Source organism: Periplaneta americana, chromosome 13 (genome assembly GCF_040183065.1).
Source record: "Periplaneta americana isolate PAMFEO1 chromosome 13, P.americana_PAMFEO1_priV1, whole genome shotgun sequence".
NCBI classification, from domain to species: Eukaryota; Metazoa; Arthropoda; class Insecta; order Blattodea; family Blattidae; genus Periplaneta; species Periplaneta americana.
The window spans coordinates 90153408-90177598 of NC_091129.1; the positions used below are offsets into that span (position 1 = coordinate 90153408).

The following is a 24191-nucleotide window of genomic DNA, read 5'->3' on the forward strand; positions in this document are numbered from 1 at the left end:
GTAAGTATTAAGGATTTCATAACCATAATCAACAACATGGTTTGAGCCGATTGACCCATTCCATTTTCCATTAGAACTACTGACTCCATCTCAATGTCGGACAACCAATATTTCTTTCTCATGGAACATACTGAAATCTTTCTTCAGAATACGGTTTTCCTCCATTATCTCCATTGTTCATCCTCTTTTATGCATTGTGTTACTTCTTCTGTCTGAAGTTCTTTACTAATATCATAACTTCTCTTATGTACTATTAATGATATTTGTGCCAGTGATCGCAGAAACTTAATTTCCTAAGTTTGTAGATACTTTTTGTGTCATTTTGCCAATGTCTATTTCTTCGATCCATAAAGTAATACTGGAGTGCCATTGACTTGTAGAGCTTCAGTTGAGCTTCTTTCATGGTTTTGTTCCTTATATTTCTCTTTATAATTCCACATATCCATTGATATTTATAGAGTTTTTCTTCCATGTCCATGTTTCTTTTGAAATTTGTACAATCTGTTACTTATTTTTACATGCGTAGTCATTTCCTTTCTTGGGTAATGAATAATAAGTTAGAATCAGCCATAGGTGCATTCGAAAGAAAGATATTGAGGCGGATAGTTGGACCAGTTAATGAAAATGGACAATGGAGGATAAGGTATAACCAGGAAGTAATGGAACAATATCGAGATATGGATGTAGTGACACACATCAAACTCCGAAGATTGGAATGGGCTGGGCATATCAACAGAATACCTAGGAAAATAATGGAGGGAAGGATGTATGGCAAAAGACCGATAGGCAGACCGAAGGATAGATGGGCCGATGCAGTGAGAGAGGATGCTAGACGAGTTTTGGGAGTAACGGCATGGAAGAGAACATCACTGGACAGATATGATTGGAAGAGGAAATAGAGGAGGTCAAGGCTTGATTTGGGCTGTAGTACCATAGCAGAAGAAGAAGAAGTCATTTCCTTTACTCACTAAATATATTAGGCAGTCTATATATTACGAGGCACGTCCAGAAAGTAAGTTTCTCTCACAGATAACAGGCCATGCATTGCGAAAGGCTATTGCACGTGCGTGACACAGTAATGACGTGGCAGTGGTATGCACCAGGTGACATTGCCTGATTCCTCACAGTAGCACCAATATAGCGGGTGAAGGTGGCGACTCTAATTCCATCCCCCACCGATTGCGAGGTTTGTTCTGTGATAAAGTTTTTCAACACATACAACATGGCACCAATCGAAATCCATCGTCAACTGTGTCAAGTGTATGGGCTGGACATCATGAGCAAGATGGTGCGTCACTGGTGCAGGCAATTTTCATGAGGTCTGCAGAATGTGCATGATGTGGAGCGCAGTGGGCGGCCATCCCTCGCCATGGGCGATCTTGTGGAGAAAGTGCGGCAGCGCATTGTGGAGAACTGTCGCATCACGATTAAGGAACTCAGCAGCCATTTTCCGCAGATTTCTCGTTCTTTATTGCACGAAATTGTCACAAAGCACCTGTTGTTTAAGAAAGTGTGTGCCAGGTGGGTACTGAAGCAACTGACACCAGAACATAAAACAAAATGCTTGGGATCAGCATTGAGATTTCTGGTGCGGTACCACTATGACGGTGACGAGTTTCTAGACCGGATCATCACAGGCAATGAAACGTGAGTTGCACACTTTAACCCAGAAGTCAAACAGCAGTCAATGCATTGACGTCACAGTGGATCTCCGACCAGGACCAAATTCAAGCAGACTTTGTCGATGCGGAAAGTGTTATGGATGGTCTTCTGGGACAGAAAGGGTATTCTGCTCATCAAGTTCCTGGCCAGAAGTGAGACGATGAACACTGAATGTTACTGCAGAATTTGCGAAGGGCCATTCAGAATAAGTGGCGCAGGATGCTCAGTGCAGGTATTGTCATCCTGCTCAATAACTCTCGGCCACACATGGCTTGGTTCACAACAGCTCTTCTGCAGCAGTTCCGCTGGGAGGTGTTTGACCATCCACCCTATAGCCCAGATCTCACCCCCAGCGATTTCCATCTTTTCTTGCACATCAAGAAATTCCTGTCTGGTCAGCATCACTCGTAAGTTGCAGGCGGCTATTACGCACTGGTTCCTATCCCAGGCAGCAGACTTCTACGACACAGGATTACAAACGTTTATCCCACGGTATGACAAATGTCTCAATTCTAGTGATGATTACGTGGAAAAATAGAGCAACACAATAAAGTTTTTCCATGGAATTGTATTTTATATTTATTGACGACCTAGGGAAACTTACTTTCTGGACGCCCTTTGTACATTAATTCTTTTTTGTGCCTATTGTGATTTTATCTTTGTACTGGTATTTTTTCCTCCCCTCTTTTTGCATTTTTGCATTTGTGTTTTTTGTATATATATTTGTAATTTTTATTTATTTTCTTTTATTTACTTCTCTCTGCATTTGTATTTTTGGATTTTGGTGGTGTGTTATAGAAGACCTCATGGCCTTAACTCCACCAAAATAAATACATAAATGAGTGAGAGTGAGTGAATAAATAAATAAATTAATTAATTAATTTCTGGTGAGATATTTTACATCTCAGATATTTAAAGCTACTCACTTGGTCAAGAATAAAATAGTCTATATTTATTTTTTATCTTTTTTGCTGAGTCCCAATGAAGGTCATTGTCACTTGGAATTTATTCAAAGCTCATGGATCGTTTGACAACTTGGAATGTTAACACCAGAGACTCATTTCTGATATTGTCTTCAACGTCACGAACCGAATTTGTTAATGCACAATAATCGTACATAAATACTCCTTGTTCAATACTATATCTGTGTATCATTTTAAGCAATAAATTTTTAACACAAATACACTTGTACAACAACTAATCTTGTCTTGACTTCGTTAAAGTTAAGGTAAGTTGAGGCACAGTCACAGATAAGTTTACTCACAATAATACGTGCTGTGCATGGGAGCATTGCTTCTGAAAGTCAAGTTCCTACTTCATGGTAAAGAAGTAATCTGTTCACCCAGTACTACTGTATATACACGAATACTCCGTGCCATTGAATAATCTGTGCACCCCAATTTTAAGAGGTGGGGGGGGGGGATGGCTGTAATTTATGTTTCAAATAATGCATACACTCCAGTTTTTCTTCGTTAAATTCTGGAAAAAATTTATGTGGAGTATTCGTGTATATACGGTACTATACATAATACTTTGCTAAATACTTCTGTAATTTTATTTTGTGAAACTTAATTCCAGAATGGAAGAATATCGAGAAGAGGCAGAGATGCTAAGAGCAGAGAGAGATCACTTGGAGAAGAGCAATATGGATCTCAGAAAGAAGCTGGCTGAGTTACGAAGCATGCAGACACCGGTGAGTTTTTGTAAAACTTTGCACAAGACTTTATTATACTAGCAATGACTTCACTCCAGCCAGCAAGAACTGAATAATGTTGGCAATTATATGGTATTGGTGTATTGTAGTCTGTCGATGCTATGCATGACATGGCCGCAGATAATGGATTCCTCAGTCTAATGGACATGTCAGAGCCATAAAAATATCCAGTAGACCATCCACTGACGACAAGAATTTGAAACTTGATGTTTTGCTAATAGGTCAAAGAGAAGCTACAGTTTGCTCTCCTTGAAAAAGAATTGACATTGTTGTTGTTTAGTCAACTGTCCGAAGACAAGTTTGAACCTCGTTACACCAATAAGGCGTCACTAATGAGGCAACTAAACCAGGAGACAATGGGGTAGTGTGGTCAGTTCCTTTTTCTCTCAATTTACGTTAGATATCTCTGATTGAGGCTCCGGCTGATATATACATCTATTATTATCAGACAGTACATCTCACTTGACGATATGGCACCCTCATTTTAAAAAATGACCGAAAAATGTAAACGTATCACTTGTGCTTCAAGCCTACTGTTTGAGACAGAACACATGCATGGTTATGCTGACATGTAAATACAACAGACCCAGTGGCGGACAGTAGGAAAGGAGCTAGTCTTTGCACATTACTTCTTTTGTACGACAATACAATAAAAGCATTGTGTCAGAGGAAGAACAATAAAATTGTTTGTATACATTTGAAGTCTGATTAGTGTAATATGTTACTAGTCAGCGTTGTATGCAGTGGAGAGGGAAAGGAACTAGCCATCTTACCCCATTATCTTCTGGCTTAGTTGCCTCATGAGTGATGTCTTGGTGCCCCTTATGAGGTTCAAACCTGTCTTTGGACAGTTGACTAAACAACAACGTCTAAAATAATTGCCAGGAGAATGTTGTACAATACTAGATATCATCTTTATTAAGTCCAACACTTGCAGGGGTTAATGGAAGATAGAAAGTTGCAGTTCATCGTCTCTGTATTGTATTTATTAACATTCCATGGTATTCATACAGTGCTTCACAGCTAGAATATGGAACAAGTCAAAAACCTTAATACTACTATAAAGTCTTAATTTATAGTCACAGTCTAGTTGAAATATATACATAAGATTTTTACAGTATAGTCTACTAGTACAACACAAAGTTTTATTATCAATTTCATGAAGTGTTGTTGAATGTCATGAATTCACCTACAGAATAGAAAGAAGGCATGAGAAATTTGGTATTTCTTTAATTTGGCCCTAAATAATTTTATGTTTTGAGTTTCATTTTTTATATTGATAGGGAGGCTATTAAAAATTGTTACTGCCATATAATGCACTCCTTTGTGATAGCACGATAGACTTGCCGATGGAGTATGAAAGTAATTTTTTTGACACATATTTATGCTATGAACTGTTGAATTAGTTACAAAGTTTTCATGATTATATACAAGGAAGATTATTAATGAAAAATATACTGACAAGCCATGGTCATTATTTGTAGCTTTTTGAAAATAGTCCTACACGATTCCCTAGATTTGGCACCTACTATTATTCTAATTTACTCTTTTTTGTAATAGGAATATACTGTTATTATCTGTGGAATTTCCCCAGAATATTATTCCAAAACTCATTACCGAGTGGAAGTATGCAAAGTATATTGTTTTTAAGGTATTGATATTTACTATCTTTTGCATATATCTAATAGCAAAAGATGCTGAATTTAGTTAGGGGGCAATTTCTTTAATACGATTTTTCCAATTTAACTCGTTATTGATTTTTAATCCAAGAAATTTGGTTGTTGTTCTTTCTAATATGAACCTATTATTAATTATTGTGCTTGAAATTTGCGAGGTTCTGCTTCCTGTCTATGAGATATGAGTGAAACCATTGGTATGCAACGCCTTTAATTCCATAATAATCTAATTTGTCTAGCAGCATTTTATGATTTATACAGTCAGATGCATTGGCTAGATGACAGAAAATCCCTCCAACTTGTAATTTTTTATTAACTGCGTCCAGAATTTTGTCAGTTAAACTAGATGTTGCATTTTCTGTGCCTTTATTTTTCCTAAGTCAAAACTGTTCTGGGACTAAAATGTTATATCTTTCTAGATGATGATATAATTAATGTTTTATACATTATTTTTTCAAAGATTTTGGAGAAGACTGGTAGAAGTGAATTTCGTTTTTATTCTACTCACGTTGACTGAGAAATAGGTGGTCCATTTGGATGAGTTTCATCAAAAAGAGTGTGTGTACATTTTATGACACCAAATTCTGTCATCATCAGAATCTCAATTCCCTCATATTCTGTTAAGAACATTTTTTTTATGTTGATTTCATCAATAAAACTGCTTTCATAAAACAAGGACTAGTAAAATGTGTCAGTAATAAAATTGTTGCTATAGAATTAGTAACCATATTACTTCTGTGTATATTTAAATAGTGGCGCAGCCAGGGTTTGGTTCTGGGGGGGGGGGGATGAACTTTTTTCTCAAAAACTAACTAGAACTTTAACGTCTTTTTACTTATAATTACCGGTACAGTACATTTTGAATGAAACAACTTATCACTGGACTAAATAAGTCCCTAATTAAAGCATACAGAAAACAATTAGCTGCGGAATCGACATGGCCAAAAGTACAGCATAATAATTATGCTTTCTCAGCAACACTACAGTTATGTATATGTGCAATGCGTTATCATGACATGACAGTACTGTCAAACATTTTGAGTTTATCTTTCATACTAAGTACTATCACTTATTGTTCTGCTACATAAACATGAAATGTTATTAATTATAATTTTATTATACTTTTAAGCCACACACAGTGTATTTCAACCTTTTACATTTCTTAGCTAGTTCCTTGAACACCTCATTTTAATTCTCAGAAACTTTGTCATGTATATACATGAGAGCCAGTTCATCAAGGTGCTCCTCCCCTGTGCTTTTCCTGAGGTACGTTTCCAGTGCTTTTAGTGATGAAAAGGACTTTTCAGGAGCACATGTAGTTACAGGGAGTTTCCATATTGTGAACAGATGTTATATATTACTGGAAGTAAGTCACTGTTATAATGTTGCAGATCTTCAACAGAGTTTCGTTTTTTATTACTTTTCTGTGGGGATTTGGGGGGAGATAACCCCTAAAAACCCTCCCTTCCTGCGTCATTGGTATAAAACAAATTATTATTTTGCATAAAAAATATGCTCTTTTAGATAATATTAACAAACTATAGGGCAGTCATGGGCATTGGTGTCTCATTTGAGGACTGGTGTCTCAATGGCTTTTACAGTGCTTATCCTGCTGTCTTACTCCCCTTTCCCTTCCAAACCCTAATTCCAGCTCTTAAGTGTGGGCAGATTATGTGTTCAGTATCAGTATCAATGGTGGAATCATGACTTACCAAATTAATTTGTACAAGCTAAAAACAACTGTCATGTGGAATGGGAGGAGAAGTTCTTTTGTTATTTAGAGGGGAAGAACATACACTGTACGTTATACTCGAAAGTTATATTACCAGGTTTGGCCGTGTAAATTAAATTATATATATTTTACGTAAATTACACGTAATTTACGTCGCGTCGAAAAACTAATTGTTCTGCTATGGTTCCGCTACGGCGATCATCACCGAGCGAACAACGCTGATGATGATCGCTCAGCGCTCAACGTCGGCTATGCGGTTTCCTTTGACAGCGAACATCGCCGTCTTTGCTGTAGAGAATAATCGATTTCTAAGAATCGACAGTCAGTCGATCGAGGACATCGCAGATTAATATTGATTGTCTCCATCTGTTTATCAATGAACTTGAGATTGAGAATTTACAAGTTGTTAAAATGGCTTTAAATAGGCAAAAAATAATGACTGTATTACTTCTTGAGGAAGAAGAACATGATCGAAATAAATATAATGTAGCACCAATAGACAGAGACTCCAAACCAATTATATATTTAAAACCAGACGTACAGAAGGATGTTTCAATGCGCTAATTTGTAGACATATAGGCTACTTAGGCCTACTGATCAAATTAAATTCAAAGACTATTTTATACTTAGCATAGAGCAGTTCAATTTTATTATATCTGTAATTGAAAGTGATGTCAAGAGAAATCCTACTTCATTTGTTAAAAACCCATCCAGCGAGAAATTGTCTATTACTTTAAGGTAGGCCTACCGGTACGGTAAAATGATATTGCAATTATGTTAAAACAATTCATGTTTATTAAATTCTATAATTTTCAGAAATATGTAGCTTCCCTCCGTCTGCTTGTTACAAATATAATACTCGACAGGTGCAGGAGCAATATTAAGGAAACTGACCATATGGATGCAGTAATTCATCCTGGATCTCTCGCATGTTATGTTGGTAAATTAACAAGTGGGGTGGGGCTACAACAGTGCATTAGAATATATAGGTAGGCATTAAACGATTTTTATTCCGTATTGAAAATACATGTGGCTGCAGACTAATACTAGGTCCTTGTTTATCAATATACGGTATGTAGCTAAAGCTCACAGAAGTCAGTGAAGGGAAAGAATATTGTGCCGTCTTTGTTGTAGCTTTTCTGGAAAAATACCTGTATTTTCCGAGCGAGCAAATCATGTCAACAAAATAAATTACATTGTTCGTTATAAATTCTAGTGGTTTCAATATTCAAGCTATGGCCAAGCTATTCAACTGAAATCTAATGATAAGACACACTTCATTTGAATTTTAAAATAGTCTCAAGTAGGCTAATTAATTAGACCTAAATTACTGCAATCGTCATTATTAAAGGTTGAAATTTCATGGAAGAGATTCTCTTGACACCCTATTTAGACATCCCTGCTTAAAACACTCAATTCGGCATTTTTATAACCGCTGTCATTAAAAAGTTCATTTGTAATATTGTTTTTCTAATGTACCGGTACCTATTCGCATATTATCCTATCTCGAAAACAAGTTACTTTACCACCCTTCCCTATAATTTCACCACCTTCCTTCCACAACATTTATTTTTATGGTCATCTCTATATACTTCCTAACCCATATCATACAGGTAGGATATGACTAGAAACAAAATTAATTAAAATATCATTTATTATTGAGAAGTTCTAAATGCACATTTTGAAGCCATATTGCTTTACCGTCATTCTTTTGTTTTCTGAATGTAAGATGATCATCGCTCTCAATTTGAAGTCAAATCAATCCAGAGCGATGAACGCCGACGCACATCGCTGCAGCCAACTGCGTATATTTACACATAGAGCTAATCAAGTGGCGTTCGCTCGGAGATGATCGTCATAGCGGAACCATAGCTTTACACTATTTTCTGCATGGCATAATAAATTATTATCATGGGAGTAAAGTGATAAAATGTCATCACAATACAATTGGCAAGCATTTATTTTAAATAGTTTCATTTATAATCACGGAAATGAAAATAATTTGATTGATGAAATGTAACATACATACAACATGTTAAGAAAAAGAAGTCTAATATTTTGAGACATGGTAATATTCATAAAAACAAGAAAAAAGTGTCTAATAAATATGAGTCCTAAAATTAATATTTTTTTTAAGAAACAAGGACTGTGAAATTGGTATTGTAACAATACCCATCTTTTGATATCAGCTCTTTGCTGTTTTCTTATTGCAACACTGTAGAAGTAGACTAAAGAGTAAACCACAGATGTAACATACTCGAATAGAAACGAGTATAGAGCTCACATTAAAAGATGCGATGTTGTTACAGTAGCCCTACATATCAATTTCACACTCCTTGTTTCTTCAGAGATATTAATTTTAGAAATTTATTACTTTTTTTTTCTTCATATGAATACTATTTGCTCTCAAAATATTCGACTCTTTTTTCTTAACACCCTGCATATGCAATATGAGTAATTATAAGACTAGACTATCAGATCACAATATGATAACAAACAATCTAGAAGTGTGTAGCAAAAGTCAAAAGTACCGCCTCTGAGAAAATGTTCACAGAGATTTCTCAAGATGACAAAAATTTTGTGTTTTCTCTTTTAATATTGGCCCCTAAGAACGAAACTACTTCCGTCAGCAGATGAAGGAAAATAAAGGAAGCTGGCAATATGCATAAAGGTGCTATTGCAACAATGATACAAGAAGTTCGGCAAAAAAATAAAGACAAAAGATGTTGGTAACCTTGGGAAACACAATGACAAAATGCACATGATGAAAATCGTTGGCAGCTTTGTTGACTAATAAACTCTGGGATCCCTATCAGCGTGACAAGTAGCTAAGCAACATGCAGAAACACTGTGTGGTGTCGTCCTGTCATTTTAAAGAATAGAAGATATTATAAGATTTAATGTGAAGAACACATATGAATTATTGCAAGTAACACACGTTGGTAACCTGGGACCTCGAGATAACAATTATTTAACACTTTATTTATTTAATGTATTACAGCAAGTTTTGAATTTATAATATTTTTTTACATTTATGTTAAATTACGCATTTTTACGCATCGTATATAAATTAATTTTTATGCATAACTTCCCAACTCTGCCTTTTACTCATTAATAAATATATTATATGACATAACTCGTTATAGCATAAAAACATGCTGGATTAAAAGGTACGCGAAATTAAATATAATTTGTATGTATCCTACTATTTTCGAAGGAAATTTATAAACATAAAATTTGTGTAGAATACTAAATATGATCTTTTAAATTATTTTTAGGTCCAGAACGCGCAAATCTGTTAAATAACTTTAAGAAACTCCAATATTCAAGAGAATAAATGTAGAAAACATGATGAAATGTTATTGGCTGGCTGTGCAATTTCTTGGCAAGTCGTCTGTGATTTAAGTTCAGTGACAGAGAAACAATAAAGTGGTTTATCATTAAAACTACCAAATTAATTTGTCCAAATTAAATAAAAATTTTCGAAAGTTTTACATTAACCGGGTGCTTTCCTGACAATTTGCCACTGACCACCTTAGCGATTAAGATAAGGTGACGTATGTCACAGTTTATATTTTCCATCCTACTTTTCCCTCCTAGTAAACAAAGTACCGGGTATTGAATATTCTGTGCCTTATATAACGGAAAATTATGCTCATGGCTGCTATAAGGTATCATTTATTTTGGAAATATTCTCGATGATGTATAACTCGCACAACAATAAATATTTTGTTTCCATAAAAAATATTCCTTTCTAAATACAAGGTTTGACTGTCTGAGCTTTTGTACAAAATCTCTTCATTCAATTTTAATTTCTTGGAAAAAACTGTATATAGTATGCATGTGTGTACACAAGTGCCTGTGTTTGTATGCACCTGAAATTTAATAGAATATACAAGCATAATTAATTACGTGCTGTTGTCTGAATCAATGAAATGTCTGTAGGAGATGGTGCAGTATGAAACACTTCAGGAGAAACTGTCAGAGTTGGAACGCAGACATGAGGCTCGGGAACAGAAGCTGCAGGCAATGGTGAGAGATCTCTTGCGACGCAATGCCGAACAGCGTGCCCTCAATGGAGAAGACAGCAATGCTACCACCATGAGAGAGAAACTGCTCGACAAGAATCGACAGCTGTGCTTATACAGAGCTGAAATTGATCGTATCCTGGATACACTTAGAGAATTCAACAGGCATAAAAGAAATGGCAGTTCTGTTCAACAGGCACCAGACTGAAACTTTAAACTATTTCGTAAGAATTACGTGCCAATGCTGTTCTCTCAAAATAATTTTATTTAAGTCTGACATTATGAGCTTGCTCTTCCAATTCCGGTCACAGCTCTGTGTTCAGTGTATAAGTGTGCACTGACTTTCATCTTCCTCGTGACATTTTCTTAATGAACAATTTAATTATGTTCCAGCCTTTAATATTTATGCCAGAACATGTGAAATAGTTGCTCTTCCCATCTGAATCAACATCGAGATATACCAAAAGGCAGTCTTTCCTTTTGTTATATCTTTACTTCAAGAGTAGGCGGTTTTAATCTTTCTACATTGCAACATCATCTGACACCTGACTTCAGGGAACTTCTTCTGATCATGTCATTTCGTTAGCAAATAACGTATTTCTTAGTATAATTATAATTAATAAGAATATAGTTAAGAACTATTTAAATGTAGCAGATCTCTAATCATAGTATTTAATATATCTCACTTCCTCTGCATCCTAAGAATGACCATTATTAAAACAATGCATGAATTAATATTTATAAAAATTAATAGCATGCAAAATCTTTAACAAAGAAAAATTCCCATTAGTCTTTATCACTATTAGTTACTCCATAAAGCACAGGGAAATCATTGTTTACACATCCTAGTTCTCTAATCTCTTAAAGAAATCTGATTGGCTTAGATTTCAGTATAAGATATCAGTTGCATTACGTTTAACAGATACTTTTTAACACATTTTAATACATTAACATCATTGTATACATCATCTCCTTAAGGGAAGAATTTTACAGGAACATAATCAAAATATCCCTTTAGAGGTAATATTGTACCGATTACTTACTCAAATTTTTCTTCGTCCAATTCTTATTGTCCCATTACATTCCCATGAAAACGTAATGCAATTTGAAACTCTCATTCGTCAGTAATTGGAATTCAGTCAGTTTCCCTCAGTGCTATTTTGAAACATTCTTCTCTGACAGTAGGCGTGATTTTTTGTAACATAGGCTCTCTGTAACCAAATTGTGATATTATCTCTGGTACTTTATCAAATAATAACAGTGATGTGTCAAGAACTAAAAGTTTCTAGAATAAAATAATGAAAACGTGAAATTCTGACTTTTTTGACGAATTTTACAACAAGAAATATAGTTTTTTGAAAAATCCAAATTTTTAAACTAAAAATCTAAGCAAATTAACAATATTTGCTAAATTTTACCCTTATGACTAGGCTTCGCAAATATGCACCCTGTAAAATACTATCTGAAAAACCTTTCTAATGTGCAGTTCATGATCATCACATCTTAGATTATGTGTTATAATCTCAATCCAATTTTTTTTTTGGATCATCCTAAATTGCTTTTTCTTTGGCAATGGGTTGAAAGTTATTTTGAAATTCCTTTGTTTTCTATTGCCTCGACATGTTGTATAATTTTCAATAAATCCTGAATGTGATCGTTTTCTTAATTCTTCAGAATATCAAAATTCCTCATTTGGTATTTCTTCGCATATATTTCACCTTTACTTTTATTAATCCTTGTTTATCAGATTTTCTAATGGTCACTGACTTGTTTCATGTCAGTACTGACCTTGCAGTTGTTTTATGTTCGATTCGAATTTCTGAGGTCGTCACCTGAGATTAATTCTAAAAATAATCTAAATACGATTTTATGGCATTTTCATTTTATTATTTTATTTTATGTTTAATTATTCATACACTTCTATTTTGTAACATTAATAAGAATAATACACTAAAATAGTAAACTTATTGCACTTTATATGGTATACCATGGCCTTTTTTTATTATCCATGGATGTTTTCATTGTCACAATCGATATACAGGGGTTATTCCTAGGTAGGCTATACTGTATTATAGGTATACTGAATTAACAGAAAGATATCAATTTTATTATAAATGTAGATACCTAACTTTAAATTAAATCAAATTAAAACATTTAATTTCACATTTGAAATATACATAAAACTATTGGGATATTTAAACTTTCCTTTAGTTCAAATTGATTGTCAAAAACTTTAATAAACTTTGATTTTTCATTGACATACATTTTTTTTCTTTAACACACGAGAATATGCAGTTAAATTAATTTATAGCAACTGACAGATTCACACATCTTTATAATATACATTGAGAACTTTTGTTTGTTACCAGGATCTCCAAATATGTTTATTTAGACCTTTCAGGTATGAAAGCACCTGTAATGCGAAAATTTATTGCCTGTCTCGATAGCATGAGAGGTGGAGATGATAGGTAGAGTTGAATTATGATTGGAAGCGAGGCAGGGCAGGTAAATTTTACCAGTAGCCCTCTTATTCAGGAAAAGAGTTAATTTACATCTTGTAAGTCTACAAATCTAGTGATTAGTTTTTGCCATGATTGGTGCTGAATCCGATATTCGCGGGTCAAAGCTGGCTGAGGGAGATACAAATCTTTAGTGTGGCTTGCTTCATAGGGAAGTAAACTGGATAGCTTATACCATATGGCACGACAAGAAATCCTGTCCTGAATGTGAGGACACTAGACAAAATTTACGGCCATTTCTCATCAATATCAGAATTTAAATGTACCTATATAGTATGTGCGTGTGAATCTTTTCCATTCTCGATCTATAATTCCTTCCATTTAGATCTATAATGTGAAACTCTCGGGTTTATTTCCTTCTGAAGGAAGGATCACCCTTAGAATACATTGCCTTTGGTAAAATAAAGTTTTAACCCACAAACCTTGAATCTAATGGCAAATATGGTAGCTTTTGAACCACCAAGTGATACTGCATTAAAATAATTAATCTTCTTTAAATTAACATACACACAAAAAGACGAAATCCATATATAGAGTTTTAGTGCAGTATGTATCTTCATTTGGCTGTAGTGACATCTATAAAAAGCCAATTAATTAGTGAATTTTCTGATTATTATGCTCATTGTTTTCCATACTGCACGACAAGACAAGTTTAAGGGTTTGCTGTTTGAGGAGCCTAGTATCATGTTAAAGACGAGAGTGCCTGAGAAATCTTGTTATCATTTGTGTCAGTTGACACATTTGACTCTTAAAGGAGTGCCTACTAAATTTACATTCTTCATAAAATAAATGAAAATTGTAACCCAAGTCTGGCATTTTTTTACATTTAAAAATGTTTCGACTACTAAAGAATTAGAAATTTATATGAAACATGATAAAGTGACTAAGTAAATAGATCTTGCTATGAAATTTTATGTAAGAATTTGGTCTGTACATAATTGTAATGCAATGTTCATTGGCATGTGCCTTTCGAGATTATATGGATATTCAGCAGCTGTTAAATGTACATAATTTTGTAATGTTAATGTAAAATATGTAAATTTCTCTTTCTCCTATGTGAGATGAATTTTTATTACTAACGTGTTAGCCCACTTTCCCTCATATACTACAATACAATTGATAAACTTTCGAAACATGGCATGAAAGCGACTTTTAAGTAACAGTTCATAATTTTACACCTTTAAAACTATTCAAAGTAGTTATGTCTTAGTCAACTATTAATTTAGATCTGTTAGAATCAAACAATCAATTATTTCAGTAATAGTAAGTGTCGTCCAATGCTCTGGTCTGTGGCAAGCAATTTGCTGTCATTTATTTCATTATTTCTTAAATAATATCTTCACTGTCTGATAGAGAATCACAAGTGCTGATATGTTCTACAGGGTGAATATATTACTTCCTTACAGCAATGCAACTACTTGACTCTTGGTTAGTTACAGAGTGCATGTTTTCAGTGGCTCAACATTCCTCCAAATTTTAATGTAAAGTATTATTAATTATAAACAATTAAGACGTTATTAACTCGGCCAAATTAAGCAAGATGATGAAACTGTCGGTCCATTTCAGATATATGTGTGTATTTACATACCCATGGAGATGAAACAAAGTCTCATCCCAAAATAGAAGGAAACCAGAGTCAATTACACCTTCTGCATTCCATTTAAAATCCACTCGCAAAATCTAAGTCTGATCACAGAATCACTGACTCATAGTTCTTCCACAACTCTAAATTTGTAACGTTTTAACGTTAGTAGTTTAGTAACATTTCACATAGAATTGTAAGGCATACCTGTTTTTGCATAAGATGATGAAGCAGTATTTATTTTTAAGAGAATTTTTCAAGTAGTGTCCAATGTTAACCAAATTTTTCTTTGAGGACAGCACAGCTTTTCTGTGTTTCTTATCTGTAACATTTTCTTTTGTCGGGAACTTATTCACGAGGTTATGTATCATTTGACTTCTTGGAACGTTAACACCAGGGACTCTCTTGATATTGTTGTCGAACTAAATGGATCAAATTCGTTAACACATAATATTCGTACATAAATACCCACTATTCAATACTATATGTATGTGCTATTTTAAGCTGGAAATTATTAACACAAACACACGTGTACAACACATAATTTTGTCTGACCTTTGACAAAGACTATTGTAAGTTGAAACACAATTGCAAATAAATATTTATTCACTGATAACATGCTGTCTCTCCGACCGGTACATGGGAGCATTGCTTCCGAGAGTCCAGTAGTTGCTTTGCAGTACCTCTATTTCTTCTAATAAAATTAATTACATAACACACAATTCTGTTACATTAAAATCCTCAATATGTTTTCATAGGCAAACATGTTCAGTGATAAGTTTAGATTTTGCAACAGCTGATTATCTGGAATTAAATCTGCATCATTTTTAGAAGTTTCTCTGATTTTAAATTTGTCACATGTTTATTGATTTATAATACAGTGTGTCCGGCTTGAACATACTATAATAAAAACAGAAATTTATTACTCGAAAACTTAGATATTTTCATACGAATTTTCCTACATGAACAGCTACTCAAAATGTTCTTTTCTACAAAAAATTTTTTTCACAGCACCTCGATATGAGCACTATTAGTGGCACGACAGATATCCAACGTATACTCAATCTCTGCCCATGTGTTTCACAATATACACTCAATACACTCAACAGCTGCGAAGAATAACTGTCTTATGACCCTATCTTTCATTAGTGCGCACCACACATTCACTTTGGGAGAATCACGTTGGTATGGACGTGCCACAAGGGGTTTTTCCATGTTCCAAATTCTGCAATTGTGCTTGTGCACCCTCCTGGAAACATGGAACATTGCCTCGTCTGAAAAGCAGATTCCATCAAGGAATGAGTCATTTCCTTCAATTTCTTGTGAAATGGATGCTGCAAATTGTTTCTGGCACGGCTTGTCCTCAGTTCTGATTTCCTGGCATAATTGACGCTGCATTATTTCAAATGCAGTTATGCACATGTGCAAGCATTATGACGTCATGCAGCCCATGCGCACCAAACATTTTGAGTTGCAGTTTATGTAGGAAATCCCGTATGGAAATATCTTAATTCGTTTTGACGTAATAAATTTCTGTTTTATTATATTTTACACCTGTAAGTCTAAATCTCGTTTTTCTACATTTCACAGTTTTCGTATACACGCTGTAAAACATTTTATTTGATGTTGGTTGTACAAACACATACTGTTGTTTAAATGGTATGGCAAAGTACAACTACATTGTTAAATTTAGTGAGTTTATGTAGCTGTTATAGTAATGTGTATGTGGTTTTAGTTTCTTATCAATTCAATAAGGCAAGCTCGCATGCAAATTTGTGAGTTTGAATGAAATATTCATATAATTTTGTATACAGTACCTCTTTAAACATTTTATGAATGTTATTTTTGTGGTGAACAAATTGTAACATATGGTTGTTGAAGGTTAATGCTATGTTATGTTTTGAGGTTTCAGGTCTTCTATTTTCAGAAGTAGACTTTTGAGTATTCCATCATGTGTTGAAACTTAAGTTCTTCACTTTTCGGAACTACATACAGGTTCCATCATCAGGGCAAATAGGTACAACTGAAAGATTCCCTACTCTGTTGATCTGGTATGGTTGGCTACTCTAAACAAGTGGGCAAGACTGTTGATGTGCATAGTCCTTATACAGAGTGGAAGTGAAATTTCCCTGCAGATTTTCAGAGCAAATAGCTTATGTTGTATGTAACAAAAAAAGTGTAATACCATATTGGTGGAAAATCCAGTTTTCTCAGAAAAAAAATGTCCCCCCCCCCAAAATGTGTAACATCCTCTTATTCAGTAACTATTGCGAGTAGGATCGTAATTTTCACCCATAATGATAGAAAATTTAACAAAGAATCATTTATCCCTCTGGTGTATTTGGATAGCGTGGATGGTTTTCGTGTAAATTTAATTTAAAAACCTCTAATTTCAAGTCACTGACCTATGTGACCAGCTTGCAACATTGTAGCCAGAAAGGGAAATGAGAGGTAGTTCAGACAGACCTGAGTTCGTTGGCCTCTTACATCTGTATTACAAGAAGAAAGAACAGTGGGTTAGCGGCAATATTGCCAGATTGCTAAATCTTCCAACTCAATTTTTTAATTAATCGTGCATTTAATCACGAAACGTAATATAGGTTTTCCATTTATGTGTCCCTTTCAGTCTGCAGGATTATTTCACTCCACCGTGTATAATTTTGGCTAACAGTTAACTGAACTACTGGTGTCAATTGAAACACCAGAAAAACCATGAAAATATATCGTCGTCGTTCCTGCAATAACTCCTATGTGACATATTTATTGATTTTCAGATTTTTGCTATATTAAATAACTTAAATGATGATACAGCAAATAATAAAATCTCCTATATGTAATTATATTTTTTTCTTTCGAAAATGTAAGAATTCACAATCTTTTGTGTACCACTGCCATAGAATAAATAACTGTGTTTTTCCTTCCTACTGAAAAATGTTATATTTTGCACATAGAAGTTACTGCAGGAACAACGATAATATTGTAATATGTAAAAGTGAAACATAAATAACAATAGATATGAGATTATTTATTAGCACAAATATGTGGTTTCTAAATGCTGAAAATGTTAAGTTCCACGACATGATGCAATACTCAAAAATTTACTTCGACCTACATACATTTGTTGTACATAATGGTGAAGAGACAGCTTCATGCTGTGTGGAAGCCATGGTCATGGTTCAAATTCCAGATAGGACATGGAAGTTGGTGCATTACAATCGTAATATCCTGTATTTGTCTAAGATGGAGGTCCTGGCTTTGTCATGAATCTGTAACGTTGGAGTCCTACTGTGTCTAGCTAATGTCAGCTGGAAAGAAAGCTCAGACATGGACTCAAACCAAGACTTTTCTAGGACTGTAAACCGTGTGAAATAATAGTAATATTTCGTGTAGTTACTATTTCCAAATACAGTACCATTTTTAAGAAGTAGCACAATAGTCTGCAGGAAGCTGCTTAGTAGTGCAGAACGTCTCTCCACTCAAACATGCAGCATAATATTCTTTGGTATCTCGATTGTACTTGGAAAGAAAATCAGTTTGTTCAGTTATGTGCTGTTCTAGTTTGGATGAATGATGTTCTGGGTCACACTAGTGCGAAGAACAAGTTGCTGAGTTATTGAAAATCAGTTGTTGAGTGTCATCCCGCTTAGGGTACAGTATGCATACAGCTTTTGCAACCAAAGAAATGACTTCTGACAGCTCTGCTAATGTCTGTTTTTGAACTCTCTTCTACCTGCTAAGCATGGGTCAGTCAATATAAACTGAATTCATTACTCGCTTTTCCAGTGCATAATGCAAGTGAATATAGCATTTCCACATAGATTTTTGCTCAGCTGTCATTATATTGTAAACACTTTCATCAGAGCATAACCGGATGTCCACATTCTTGAAAGTTAGTGGTAGTCAAGAAGTCAGAGAAATGGAGCAGGTGCTGGTATTACACGTCCACTTTTCTCGTTTTATAAATCCTTAGGTTATGGAGCTACAAATTTTGGTGGAGAAGTTGAAACATTCTATTTGACACTTCAAAATCTATTGTACTGGATCGTTTATTCTCAACAAGCTGTTATTACTTGTCTGAGGAATGGTTACTGGTGGCAGTGAAGACAACTGCTCAGAATGAATCATTGTTGGAATCTCTTATCTCAGGCATAACTGTACAGTGCAGTCCAATTTTCACGACATCATTGCAGTGTAACGTTAACAGGCAGATTATCTCTCGTTCTCAAGAATGGCAATGCCACCAATATAATCCTCAGAAATAGTATATCTATCCACTACTCTCGCCAATGACAATGATCGGTACTGACATGAGAGGCTGTTTACCTGGCTCTAATAATAATAATCTGTATAATAAATTATAAAACTGTATACAGACTTACGAATTCACTGTGGGCTATAGCAAGGAGATACACTATCACCTTTACGTTTTAACTTTGCTCTAGAATATGCCATTAGGAAAGTCCAGGAAAATTGGGAGGGTTTGGAATTGAAAAAGTTACATCAGATGCTTGTTTATGCAGATAATGAAGAAGAAAATCCACAAACAATTGAACCGGTGAGTGGAAAAAGGGAATAACTACATTTTTTTGCTGAATTGAACTGAGATAGCCATTTTGTTCCTCAATGATAGACCCAATGGATGAACTGAAAAAGGGAATATTACTAGCATTCTTACCCGGGTAAAATCTCATGTCTGTTCTATGTTGAGTGGAAGAAGGAAATAACTTCTGTAGTAGTTCCCTTTTTCCACTCAAGATTGTGCCAGGGCTGACTCGGCTGTTCTATTACAGCTGATATTGAAAAAAAGTTGTATAATAAACTAATAATAAGCTACATGAAGTAACTGATACATGTAAACAAAGGGAAAATGTTGTTGGGCTATTATTCGACTACATGCAGAACTTGTCACGTCCCTTTATTCCTGTACAGGAGAATGATGTTTTATCTTCGCAAGCTTTGGATGTACATATTCTGTATTCATAATCTTTCTAACAACACGTCTGTTTTCTACACATACCATGAGGGAAAGGGGGTCATGTAGGTATTCAAAATCATGTGAAATTTTCTGAGAAAAACAATGGTGCAATCCGTTTTGAGATATACCTAATAGTTTTCAAGTTATGACACAAACATTAGTTACTGCATCTACAGATATTTTGTAACATGGTACAGTACTAAGGTGGCTTTGGAAAAGGTATTTTTATGCAATTCTCGTAATTAACTTTTCCTGCTTTACTGTTTGGTTAACCTGTGACAGTTTCAATGCATTGTTGTGATTATTTGAAGCTTTCCTGTAGCAAATTTCTTGATTTTCGTGATGGCATTATCGAAAGTGGAAAGAATATTGATATCATTTTTCATTCTGGTGGGTTAAGCCACAGAAATGTTGCAGCAGACTGAACGAACAGTTCTCTGGACATTGGATCGGTCGGCGTGGACCAGTAGAATGGTCGACCAGGTCTCCATTTTTAACACCTCTTGATTTTTTCTTTTGGGGTTACATAAAGAGCTTGATATATGAAGAGAAAATTGAGAATATGGATAGAACATTTTGTAGAATTCCTAGGATGATTTTAGCACAGGCTTCAATGATACATTTCATTAAATGTTCCACATTCTCAATTTCTCTTCATTCTACCAAGCTCTTTATGTAATCCCAAAAGAAAAAATCAAGAGGTGTTAAATCTGGAGACATGGCCGGCCATTCTACTGGTCCACGTCGACCAATTTAATGTCTAGGGAACTGTTCGTTCAGTCTGCTGCAACATTTCTGTGGCTTAACCCACCAGAACGAAGAATGATATCAATTCTTTCCTCTTTCGATAATGCCATCAAGAAATTTCTTACAGGAAAGCTTCAAATAATCACAACAATGCACTGAAACTATCACAGATTAACCGAACAGTAAAGCAGGAAAAGTTAATTACCGGAATTGCATAAAAGCACCTTTTCCAAAGCCTCCATAGTACCGTACCATGTTACAGAATATCTGTAGATGCAGTAACTAATGTTTGTGTCATTATTACAGTTATCTTTAAATAACTTGAAAACGATTAGAGATATCTCAAAATGGACTGCACCATTGTTTTTCTCAGAAAATTTCACATGATTTTGAGTACCTACATGACCCCCTTTCCATTTAAAATTTCAAAGTTGCATTCAAAATGGCGGCTTTTGAAATAGCATTCAAAATGGCGGCTTTTGAAATAGCTGAGAGCTAGAATCGAATGTGTCACTGGTAGAGCATTTGGCCTTACAAATACTGATAACACCTATAGTAATCGAAAATCAAGCATATAGAAGATATTTATATGGTCCTAGACTTTTGATTCACCCTGTATATTTTTTTCCATAAAATTGTAATGTGGAAATCGTTATTAACCTATTTATCATTTATATACATTTTTAAAGAAGAAAAAAAAATGGAGGAGAGGTTAGGAAGCTAATAAAGTAAGTGTATGATTATTGAGTGGAAAAAGGAAATAAGTTTTAAAATTTAAAAAACTTGTATACAAATATTAATAAGGCATAGAGCAAAATTTGATAATAATATATATACTACAAACAATAGTGAACATTTTTACTGTTAACAACATTTAAATCAAACTTAACAGAAAAGCTGCAGAAAGTTTTTTTTGTTTCCTGAAAAGTTGGGTTCAAAGTAGTTATTCCCTTTTTCTACTCACTGATTCAATTAGGAAAAACAGGGAATTTTACTTGAAGTAAGTAAGGAGATAGGTTTGGAAGTAAACCCTGAAAAAACAAAGTATATGATTATGTCTCGTGATCAGAACATAGTATGAAAGTTGGCACTGCAATTCGTGGCTCGTACTAAAATATCAATTTCTCCTCTCAGACAGTACTAAACAGAGGCAGAAGCTATGATGTAATTTTCGTTATCAGCATTCATCGATATTCACCTTAATCATTCGACAGTATGCATTTTGAATATTGTAAAACATGATTTATTATACAGAGTGATTTATATAGAACTGACACATTTCTTTAATTAATTGTTTCAAAACGAACTGTGCTAGCGACAACTTATTATACCTAAAATGTAGAGGAATTTTGGGAGATTATTTACCTATATAGCAAATGTTGTCCGGCGTTGTCAAATCCGGAGATCTCGGTGGCCACAGGTTCCTGGAAATTATTCGGTCGTCACATAACTGGATAAATGGAACCATGCTTCATCTGTGAACCATGTGATGGACAATATGGCAGGATTTTGCACAATGAACGTCTGAAACCAACGACAATAATTCAATCTTTTATACTTATCTGGTTCCTGTAGCTGATGAACAACCGTAACCCTATATGGCTTTAGGCTCTCTGACACATTGAGTAGGTGTACCCTGTCTCCTGCGACAAACGTCTTAATGATTTTTTGGGTGACTGCTCCAGTCGTGCTCTTATGTCAACGACAACCGTGGGAAGCCTAGATGAACGATGCTTGCCCTTTTCACTCACCAGAGATCCAGTTGTTTCCAATTTGTTTATTGTGAAGCAATACTGGATTACGAATTCAATTACAGCTACTCAAAGGGCATACCAGAGAGAATTTGGTGTTCGCAATCCTCCCAAAAGAAATACAATACTGGGACTGGTAAACAAATTGGAAACAACTGGATCTCTGGTGAGTGAAAAGGGCAAGCATCGTTCATCTAGGCTTCCCACGGTTGTTGCTGACGTAAGAGCACGACTGGAGCAGTCACCCAAAAAATCATTAAGACGTTTGTCGCAGGAGACAGGGTAAACCTACTCAGAGAGCCTAAAGCCATATAGGGTTACGGTTGTTCATCAGCTACAGTAACCAGGTAAGGATAAAACTTTGAATTATTGTCGTTGGTTTCAGACGTTCATTGTGCAAAATCCTGCCATATTGTCCATCACATGATTCACAGATGAAGCATGATTCCATTTATCCGGTTATGTGACGACCGAATAATTTCCAGGAACCTGTGGCCACCGAGATCTCCGGATTTGACAACGCCGGACAACATTTGCTATAGAGGTAAATAATCTCCCAAAATTCCTCTACATTTTAGGTATAATAAGTTGTCGCTAGCACAATTCGTTTTGAAACAATTAATGAAAGAAATGTGTCAGTTCTATATAAATCACTCTGTACTTTGAATATTGCAGGACTATATAACAGTAGATAAGAGCTAATTACAATTAGCTATTGGAACATATTACATGAATGATTTTACAATAAGAATATATAATATTGTAAAATGAAATGAACTGAAATATTATAAGTAATAATTGACAATTTAAAAATAATTAGTAATAGTAATAGGAAATTAAAAGAGATGCTCATACCAATATAATAATTTTATTATTGTATTGATATTATTATATTGGTACCAGGTGCAGGACAGCATTTGATTATATGTGCTGATACATTGGTCGTTCTACTAATGCTTTAATGTGAAATGTACATGCTCTCCCTCTTGCTCCACACATTCCCTGCAGCACCTACATACAGATGTCAACAAATGACAGCTAGCTCACTAGACAGGAGTAAAGAAATTTCAGACTAGTAATATATTCAATGATTTTAAAGCAGCTATCTCTGTTATAGCAACCAATCTGTCACCTAAAAGTAAAAAAAAATAACTGGTTGTTGGAAAATTATACACCATCTGATGAAGCCTAACAAAAGGATAGGTTTTCCATGAGTGCCAGCACATTGCGGATTATCTGGTAACGAAGCTGTTGACCATCTTGCTAAGAAGGCAAGTAATATCTTACAAACCTATGTCAACTTTATCTTTTTTCACAGTTAAAAGATTAATCAATTGAAAATATCAAGATATTATATACCATTTTCACGAAATTTCAAGTAATAAAAGATGGGAGTGTCTCAGTGTGCAACAAAATATGATTTCTGAGTATCCAAGGAAAAGTGCAGTTGTATCCTTTTGATTATACCCACAAGGTATAACTGTTTATAAAAACACTTGAACAAAATTGGAATTATTTCAACACTTTGTCCATTGTGCAGTCTTCAGGAAGAAATGGATGAGAATCATCTTCAGCAATGTCCAGTAGACCTTTCCTGTAAATCCACTGTGTGTGAGAAATATTGGAGAGCAAGAGAGCTAATGTCATATTGCCAAGAACTGAGCAATAGTCAACAATAATGATAACTCATATATAATAAATTAATTTTTCGTTAAAACCAATACTTATCTTCTTTTTCTTCTTCTTCTTCCCTACAAGTATTAGGCCTTATGGCCGGTTATGATCTTACTGTTGAGTTTTCAACC

The 24191-nt window shown here is 34.7% G+C and overlaps 1 protein-coding gene across 1 annotated transcript in view; it reads left to right on the plus strand.

Annotated features, from left to right (window-relative positions):
• LOC138712108 (centrosomal protein of 162 kDa) overlaps positions 1-22903 on the plus strand; it is a 130937-nt gene extending 108034 nt beyond the window's left edge. Inside the window, exons 13-14 of the mRNA XM_069843521.1 lie at positions 3241-3355; positions 10730-22903. Of these exons, the coding sequence (XP_069699622.1) occupies positions 3241-3355; positions 10730-11020 (406 nt within the window). The 3' untranslated portion in view covers positions 11021-22903. The remainder of the gene's footprint in view (positions 1-3240; positions 3356-10729) is intronic.
• Positions 22904-24191: the final 1288 nt, after the last annotated feature.